Below are 9139 nucleotides of genomic sequence, written 5' to 3'. Positions count from 1 at the left end.
TGTGTGTGTCTGTAGCATGAGGGAGGGGTTAAAACTTTTCAGCTTAACTGAATAATGCCTTCTTTGTGAGCTTCAGCTTTATAAATTCCCAGTTGCATGCTTTCCGTCCTTCCACACCTTAACTTTCTTTGCGGACACATCACCCCTGAGCCCTTGCCCGTCCATCAGTCCACGCTGAACACCATGAGAGCTGGGTTGAGACTGTTGCTGCTGGTTTCAGCAGCAGCTGTTTGTGTTTCAAATGCTCAAACCGACAACAGCAGCGACAATGACAAGCAGCAGCAGCGCAGCATCTGGGATGAACCCATCAGATTCAGCACCAAGACCAAAGACTCCTGCACCATGGTGGTGTCTGCACCAGAGAACTACACCCGCCTTCGTGTCTCCTGCAAGGGCCAAACCCCAGGACGCTCTTACTACTGCGACTTCCAGGGAAAACCCACCCTGTGCCGGGCCTACAACCAGAACCCTCGCCACTACTTCACACAGATGATGTGGGAGTTGAGGAAACTGAGCCACGCCTGCCAGGGAACTAAAATCTACCGCCCGCACATGTGCAAGAAATACCCAGATGAGACTCAGATGACCTTGCTGGCCTCCTGGCCCAAAACAGCCAACTTGAAGCCCTCCAAGCCCGCTCAGGAACCACGTAAACCAGCACTGCCAGGTCAGACCAAGCCTGTTACTTCTCCTAAACCTGTGAAGCCCAATAAGCAGCCAGGCAAGGGGCGTCAGAGCAGGAAGACTACTCCTAAGCCTGAGAAAACCAGTGATCACCCGACGGAGCTGCCTGAATCCACAGCTTCCCGTCTTGCATCCGATTACTGCTGGAAGAGCTTCCAAGGCATCTGCACCTACGTCATCAACTGGTTCCAAAACTGAGACGATACCGCAGCCACAGGTGAGTGACGAATGAAGGAAAAGAAAGGGCAGAGAGGGAGAGATCTTAGCAATGAACACGCTTATAAACTTACATTTTTAATGTGAAAATGTGACTTTTCTTTGTCATTTAAGTTTGAAAATGCTAGTACAATATGTTCCTGAGTGCTTTTTTGTTTTTATTTCAGTTGGCGTGCCCCATCCGCACTTCCATCTTTGACCTCTGTGTGGAAGCTCCTGGAGTCATTTGATCGAACTCCGAACTCCTCGCGTTACAGCACCCTACAGACTGAGACCAAAACCCTTGACCTACACCTGTGTGCAATTAGCAGATGATTTCTTTCCTGTAGTGTCTTTTTTTTTTTTGAATGTGTCAAAATGACAGCAAGACAAAGGAGAAAATATAGCAGGCATGTGTTTCTGTTTGTATATGATGGAAAATTCCCTCCAGCTTTAATTGCAGAAGAGAATAAAATCCGAGTGGTGGCCCTCCTCTTTTCTGTGTCCCTCTGTTTCTTCTTCTACTGAGCTGAAACAAAGCAGAGAGCTTTCATGCTCATTTATTAAAAGGAGATCTTGTTTCTTTCCACCCTTCGGCTGGAGCACCGCGACTGCTGTCCAGCTGGGGAAGCTGCTACCGTGCGACACGAAGTCTGAAAGAACCCATGAGGTGCAGGAGGTGTCTGAGCAGAGCTAAAAACGTCTTTGTATGAGCTGATGAATTGAGTCCTGAGAGCTGCTGTGTGCAGGAACAGAGGGGGTCTGTGCGCATGCCGAAGATGAGTGGAAATGGATGTGGTGGCCGTGAAACACACACACAATCTGATAAAGACGGGAGAGTTACGTCACATTTAGCACTTTGATTTTTTTTCAGTCCCAAAGACGGAATAAGCAAAAAAGAGGAAGTAGAAGTCCTGTGTGATATTGCAAATTTCTATCATTTACTATAAGTTCTATAGGAAAAAGTCTTTGAAATTTAAATGTGTTGTAAGCTAAGTAAGCTAAGCAAAAAAAAAGTGAGAATGACAACGAGCCAAATCAAAGTGAGAGCTGTGTTCTCCGTGTTGTGCTCTCTGACCATAAGAAAACTATAGAATTTGTTTCAGGTATTAATATAAGACTAAAACAAACTCTATAGTTTATTATAGGCCTGATTTAATATAATTACAACACTGGAATGTGTGCAGATTTAAAGAGGAAATTGGAAGCACAAATATAAATATAAAAACCTGCAACTATTATTGCTGGAGTCAATCGTTCATCATTTTACTTTCTGTATAATCTTTGCCTTTAACTACCGTGGAGTAGAAAGTACTGTACTTGTGATCTGTTTTTAGGCTGTTTAACCTGTGGTGAACACAAGATGATGCTGCTGAGCTGGGAGCTCAAAAACAGATTGGGGCCCTGTTCTAGTGGTGACATGAAGGTGTGAAGAGGAGCAACCAAAAAGTTGTAGAGCTGCAGAAGTGTCCTCGCTGTGAGATTTTTCCCGAAATGTGTCCAAAACAAGCACAAAGTCATAGTTTGCATCACTTTAAAGGACTTTACACTGACTTGCAATCATTTCCTGAAAGCATACGATAGCTCTCTAAATCAAGTCCTCACCAATCTAATCCAATTTTATTTATAAGGCACTTTCAAATACCCAGCACAGGAACAAAGTGCTGTACAGAAAATAAGTTAAAAACAATAGAATAACAGAAAACAGCAAAAATAAATAAAAACATAATGCATAAAATTAAAACAGCCCTATATTAAAACAAAAACAAGATAAAACAGCATCGAATCAACTAAAAACGACTAAAATAAAAAATAAAATAAAAATAAAAACCAACATCTCACGTGGTGTCAAAGGCCAGGGTAAAGAGGTGGGTTTTCAAGAGTGACTTAAAAACAGGTAAAGAACTGGCCTGTCTAATCTCTAAAGGGAGCTCGTTCCACTTTGCACCCTCTGTAGATGAGTAATATATGATGCGCTGACCCCAATATAAAGTGCATTACAGTAATCCAGCCGAGTGCTAACAAAGGCGTGGATCACTGTCTCAAAGTGCTGTCGTGAAAGAATTGACTTTATTTTTGCCAGCTGCCTGAGCTGAAAGAAGCTAGATTTTACCACTGCCTTAATTTGATTATCAAACTTCAGATCTCAGTCCACTCACCTTAAATGATTTACAATTTACAGTATTGTGCAAAACTCTTGAGTCCTCCTTTACTTCTCTATATTATAAAAAAAGGGAAAAAGGTACAACCTCTTGGAGGACACTGCACAACATTTCTTAAGGATGTGACTTTCAGATACTGTTCATCTGCAGTGGACAGTTGCTTTTGAGCCTGTTGATTCTTCTTTCCTCTTATCCAGTTTCCCCATATTTTTAAGGACTCACTGCACACCTTGTGCCACATTTTCAGCTAATAGCTCTTTGGGAATCACCTTGTTGGTGCAAAAACACTATTTTTTTGCCTGTCAAACTGTTACCTGGTATTTCTTTTACAGATTCGACTAAAGAAATGGGAACAATTCATGTGTGAGCTATGAGGAGTGGTCAGTTACTAGAGACAAGTAATATGGAGTTATGTAATTTTACACTTGTGTAGGTAAAACAATCTTTTCCTATGATGGGAAATCAGAATATATGCAGTAAAATAAAATAAAAAAGACCATAAAACATTGGTCTGGATTAGACACATATGTGTGCATCACAAGAGAACTCATACCAGACTTTTGCTTATTTAAAATCCAGAACAGCAACTTTGTGCCTCTGGTCTCTCTGTAAGACTCCGTTAGTTCTGTGTTTGATCTCCACCAATTCAAGGGAAGATGGATATTTGGTTCTTTATAGGGAACTATGATCAGCAGCTTTATAATCCCTAATGGTATTTTGAGTTTAACATGGAAAATTAAAGTTATGATCCAAAGAATACAGTCTTTTTTCATAAGAATGGATTGTCCTCATGTTTAATTTTTATTGTCCTCCTTTTCAGATGATCAAGAATCTTTTTATAAAAACAGGGGGAAAAAGAAGAAGAAACACAAAACCTGCGAACATAATCTGGGGACGTATCTCCTGAAGACAGCAGAGGGTTGGAGTTGTAATGGTAATCAGGCTCATGGTGGCTCTTTAGGATCAACCAAGAACGTGTACTGACATGCTGACACATCACCCACTGATCATCTTCACTTCTACTCACTGTAAGAGGTGGAAAAATCCGTTTTGGGCATGTCATAGCAAAACATAATCTGATAAGGAACTGCTGCCACATTTTCTCTTTTTTAGATTTCTATAGTGCTCTCTCTCTCTCTCTCTCTGTGTGTGTGTGTGTGTGGGGGGGGGGGGGGGGGGGGGGGGCGTGCGTGTGCTGGACGGAAGCAGTGGGCGTGATAGTACCTATGTATGAAAGCCATGTGGCACGCCAGTAGCAGCACAAGAAGAAGTTTTACGCACGGCAACACTAAACTATAGCCATTGTCGGTAAGTTAGGAACAGCACCTCGGTGTTGAGACATTTCAGCTGCACTTTTTTTGAGTGTCACCATTTATAGACATATATTTGCTTTCAGATGGAAAGTTACTCTGCTGAAACACATCATGCTGCTACTAAAGGCTTCAGCTCCCTGGCTGCTGCTGGCTTTCCTCGGACAGCTGGTCTCTCTGTCCTGCGGTGCCCGAAAATCGGACAGAGCCGTGTCCAAGGTGGGTGTAGCGGGTGGCCGGGGAAAGTTCTCCACAAAGGAAAGGATGCAGTGCACGTGGGTCGCCAGCGAAGTCAGGGACGCGGTCCAGCTACTGGTCAAATGCGAGAACCCGGAGGCGCGCGTCACAGGCGGGATCGCCGACCTGCGCTGTGAATACAACGCCAAACCCCGGGGTTGCCCGGGTTACCTGTCCGAGCCCCTAAACTTTTGGAAGCAGGTGGCACGCGCGCTTAAACGGCTCCAAGGTAAAGTGTGCAAGGACGAGCGCGCGCTGGTGAGGGCCGGGATGTGTAAGCGCGCGCCACGAAGTGCGCACTTCAAGCTGGACATCTCGAGCTCCCGTGTCTCCGCTCAGTCCGGAGACCCGGGGACTCAGCCTCCCTCACCGCCCCCATCATCTCACTCCACCTCCACTGCAACGACAGCGTGCATGAGGCGGCGCGCGGACCACGGCAAAACGGCTGAAGAGTACTGCGGCAGCTCTTGGGCCAGCGTGTGCTCTTTCTTCCTGTCCATGATGCAAAGCGAGGAGGACTGCTAGCTACAGGACGCATGAGCGGCTTTTTTGTGTCTTTTATTTCTAATCAGCAATAATCAGATTATTCTCTGTGCGCATGCGCACCAGCTTGAGTCTACAGATTTTACTCAGGTGATCTTATTTATGAGTTGAGTTTGACTTAACAGATCAGAGCTGAAGATTTTAGTTTCTTGGAAATGCCATAATGTATGGGCAATTGTGAAAAGTAAGGATTTTCTGTGTTACTCTGGCATTATTTTTTATCCTTGTGTTTTATCCCATAAAGTAGACATGCTCTAATTACCTTCACTGTTAGACATTCATCATCCATGGACTTTAATTTTGAATATTTTCTTTCATGTTAATACATTAAAATATAACATTGTGATAATTTGTACATGTATAATCGAAAAAGACACGTTTATTGCATGATCAGACATAGTCAGAGCGATAGGTATAAAGTGTCAGTTTCTCTGTGTGTTTATGTATAATCACCTCATGTTGTGTCATTGAAGCGCTGTTCTGATCCTAGGATCTAAAACCTAGTCCCCGACCTGCAGACAGGAAACATTTTAATGCTTTTGCAAGTATGATTAACTGCACTGCTGTTGTTACTTTAATGTAACTGACCCGAATGCTTCTTCCACTGCTGTTTGTCTCGCAGAAGTGCTCATTATGATGAGTTGTCTGTTTTCTTCTACCTCTGGTCATCATTCAACCACTAATGGAAGAATCTGTGTTTATCCTCCACATTTGTGTTTTTTAGTCCTTGAGCAATTTGATAAACAATATAAACAGCAAACGTGTCAGATTTTGTCTTTTCTTGTCCTCACTAAGTCTTATTTCATTAAAACAGTGTTTCCAACAGTTCCAACTTTTTACTCAAATACTTTTTGTGCATATTATTGTTGGCTGGAGTGACTGTGTCTGATGATTGGAAGATTGGTGGTTATTTCTCCGGTTCACCAGTGTACATTCTGAGATGTCCTTACACATTGAATAACAAGCACTGGGTGACTGTGGCTCGTAGTCTAAATGAGCTCTGATTGCTCAGTAAGAGCAGTAAAACCATGTGTTTTATATATTCAAGTCCATTTGCTAGTCTCATTAATCATAGTCAAGGAACTCATCATCAGTGGCGGTTTTTGATATGGGCAACATGGGCCATGCTGCATCATGGCATTGGCAATTTGCGAGGAGTAAGGGCGCCCTCCATTTACCAGGTGCCCCTGCTGCTTGCTGCACAGGGAGGAGAGGGGCGGGACAGCGGGGGATTCTCTAAAACAAATAAAAACAAAAAAAACCAGGGCTTCCAACGTTAACATCACGATTAATGCAATTAATCCACCTGGAGAATGACTCAAAATCCCTGAAATGTCTCTGTCAACGCATTTTGGGCAGTTTGTCCAAAGTTTGTCTATTTTGCTCACCAGATAGATTGATTGCGTTAAAAAATTTTATTGCATTAATCGTAATGACAGCGTTAACGCGTTGACAGACCTACAACAAACACAAAACCAGAAGACGTTATGATAAAGACTTATAATTTGCACCGATGTGTTTTCTAAATTCTATCACTCACATATAAGTGAGCGTGAGGGCCCTCGGTGCACCTGCTTGCTGCTGCTGCTGCTCACACACAACCTGTCGAAAGGGGAGGGGGTGTGCTGCTATCAAATAGTGCAGATTTCATTCATAATGTTATCAATGGATAACAATCAATCATAACATTATCAATTCATAATGTTATCAAGCCCATTATGTATTAATTATTCTTTCCTGGGTTGTTTTGAAATCCCAGAAGAAGAAAAAAAACATATACAAAACTGATTCCACTAAGGTGTAGGTCTGTTAGATATTGTTGTGGGGTTGGGTGTTGATAGTGGAGTGCAAAATTACTGATGGAAGATGGACAAGAAAAGGTCAAAGCTATAAGGTCCTCAGTTTAGAAAAAAAGAGAAAAGAAGAGGAGAAAAGAGCGAAAGATACAGGTAAGCAGATGTGTCTTTGGATAATGGCATGTATTATGTATCCTGAAACAAGATAACATTCATCAGTAGGGACTGGGAAAACGTTTACTTTTGTCAGCCACTCGGCTATGATGGTAAACAGTAGTCAGAGAGTAGACACAGATGTGGCTTAGTTAATCTTTCGGACTGTGTTCAGCATAGTGTTAATTAGCCATTAACTGGAAGAGGTGTGTTGTTGATTTGTCTGCTATTCTCAATGTAAGACGAATTATAATGACTGTTTGTTAGCCATTTGCATACTCTCTCTCTCTCTCTCTCACACACACACACACACACACACGCAAAAAATATTTATCAGGTCAAATTTAGTATGGTTCCGACAACAGTTGTCACAATAAAATATGTTAATTTGCAATCCTTATATATATATAAATGTGGAGCGAGTGTTCGTCCAGGGCACCAAACAGGCCCCTGCTCATCATGTACAAATAACTGCTCAGACTGCTTTAACGTTTTAAAAATGTTCTTTCTGCTCTTGGCTCCATATGATGTCAGTGAGCGTGGCTATTTCTAATATGATCATAGGGCACACAGCAATACATCTGCTGTTTAAACCTTCTGTTTTTGAGGGGCACCCAATCAGAAGAAAGTTGGGATAGAGATAGAGGGAAAATATATAAATAAACTGAGGGACTGGTCTAAGCCCCGTATGAGATAAATAAGGACTAGAATGATCTGTGAAATTATGCATAGCTGCTCTACAAGTCAAAGAATAACAATGTGGATTTGATAATGTACACAAACAGTCTCTGTGCAGCGCACATATCCATCCATTGTATCCATCCATCCTCTTCTGCTTATCCAATCCAAGGTTGGGTTGTGGGCCTTATCCTAGCAGGGCAAGAGGTAGGGAAAGTTTGCTAGTCTCTCACAGGGCTAACAACAGGGCTAACACAGAAGACAGATAACCCTTCACACTCACATTCACACCTACAGCCGTCTTAGACTAGACTTAGGGACAGGGGGAACATGGAAGCTCCTTACATGTGTTTTAAGCTTGTGTTTTAAAGCCCTCCAACAATTTTAAACTTTGTATCTGACATTTGTGCTGAACAAAACATCTTCCACCTCACAATCAGAGCACACTTCTGTATGGCCGATGAAATGATTTGTGAACTACACCACACAGAGTTGAGACCCAGATGACTTGCTCTGAGGTTAACACTCCACAAAATCATGAAAGACTCAAATGCATAACCGGTCCAGTTGTGCACGGCATCCAAACAGGAGGCTTGTTCCTGAAGTTTCCTGCAGAAGCCTCTAATTATCTTCTCAGTGACAGCAACCAGTGTCACGAACGCTTGTCCTCACAGAAATATAAGTAGTAAGACGTGTGATGCGTGCACTCATGTGCATATATGTGTGGTACCTGGACAAGGGAGTGTTGCCTCTGACCTCTTTGCTCCCTCAGACAGACACATAAAAGTTGTCTGGAGTGTGACTTCCACCTTTTCCACATCAGTCTCAGACGCCATAAAAGAGATGCTCAAAGACAAACTGTTTGAACAAATCCTTCATCACAGCTCAAGGGTGCAATCAAGTGTCACCACACAGTCAGAGGTTAAGGGTGAAGTAGGAAATAGTACCACCAAAATGTCTCCCCACCTCTATTTTTAGTCATCTTGTGGGTTAATTTGTTTTACCCAGGAGTGAGTGCAGATAATAAGGAAAATCCACAAGCAGGATACAGGGATCAGATCCTTAAATGTTTGCTTAAGGTGATCCAGTATCCAGAGCCAATTCACTTTATAAGCCATTTGTAAGTGGATTCTTCCACTCAAATTCAAGGACTGACTTCTTTGCCGTGTCTGTAAAATTACTGCGAATTACAAAAATATCACACACAGGAATATTAATGGACGCCTAATAGATTATTATACTTTATTATACTTTAACCTTTCTTACACATAGAATTTTTTTTAAATCCATGATTTTGACTTGATATTTAATACGTCATTTTTTAATCTTCTGTTTGTGCTTTTATATATGTGATCATGCCTTTGTGTATGGAGTTTCCATG

The 9139-nt window shown here is 42.2% G+C and overlaps 1 protein-coding gene and 1 pseudogene across 2 annotated transcripts; both read left to right on the top strand.

Annotated features, from left to right (window-relative positions):
• fgfbp2b (fibroblast growth factor binding protein 2b) lies at window positions 1-1403 on the top strand. Its single transcript, XM_080880536.1, has 2 exons — window positions 1-901; window positions 1068-1403. The coding sequence occupies exon 1, from the start codon at window positions 97-99 to the stop codon at window positions 880-882; it is 786 nt and encodes a 261-aa protein (XP_080736662.1). The 5' UTR covers window positions 1-96; the 3' UTR covers window positions 883-901; window positions 1068-1403.
• Window positions 1404-4271: 2868 nt separating this feature from the next.
• LOC308395491 (fibroblast growth factor-binding protein 1-like) lies at window positions 4272-5949 on the top strand (annotated as a pseudogene). Its single transcript, XR_013974791.1, has 2 exons — window positions 4272-4349; window positions 4438-5949. The product of XR_013974791.1 is annotated as a fibroblast growth factor-binding protein 1-like (transcript).
• The last annotated feature ends 3190 nt before the right edge of the window (window positions 5950-9139 follow it).

This window comes from Rhamphochromis sp. 'chilingali', assembly GCF_963969265.1.
Source record: "Rhamphochromis sp. 'chilingali' genome assembly, chromosome: 4".
NCBI lineage: Eukaryota > Metazoa > Chordata > Actinopteri > Cichliformes > Cichlidae > Rhamphochromis > Rhamphochromis sp. 'chilingali'.
Note: the sequence above shows the minus strand (reverse complement) of the source record. Positions and strands in the feature narration are given on the sequence as shown.

Excerpts from the sequence above, each read along its gene's own strand:
- fgfbp2b (XM_080880536.1), top strand. The coding sequence starts at position 97 with ATGCTTTCCGTCCTTCCACACCTTAACTTTCTTTGCGGACACATCACC.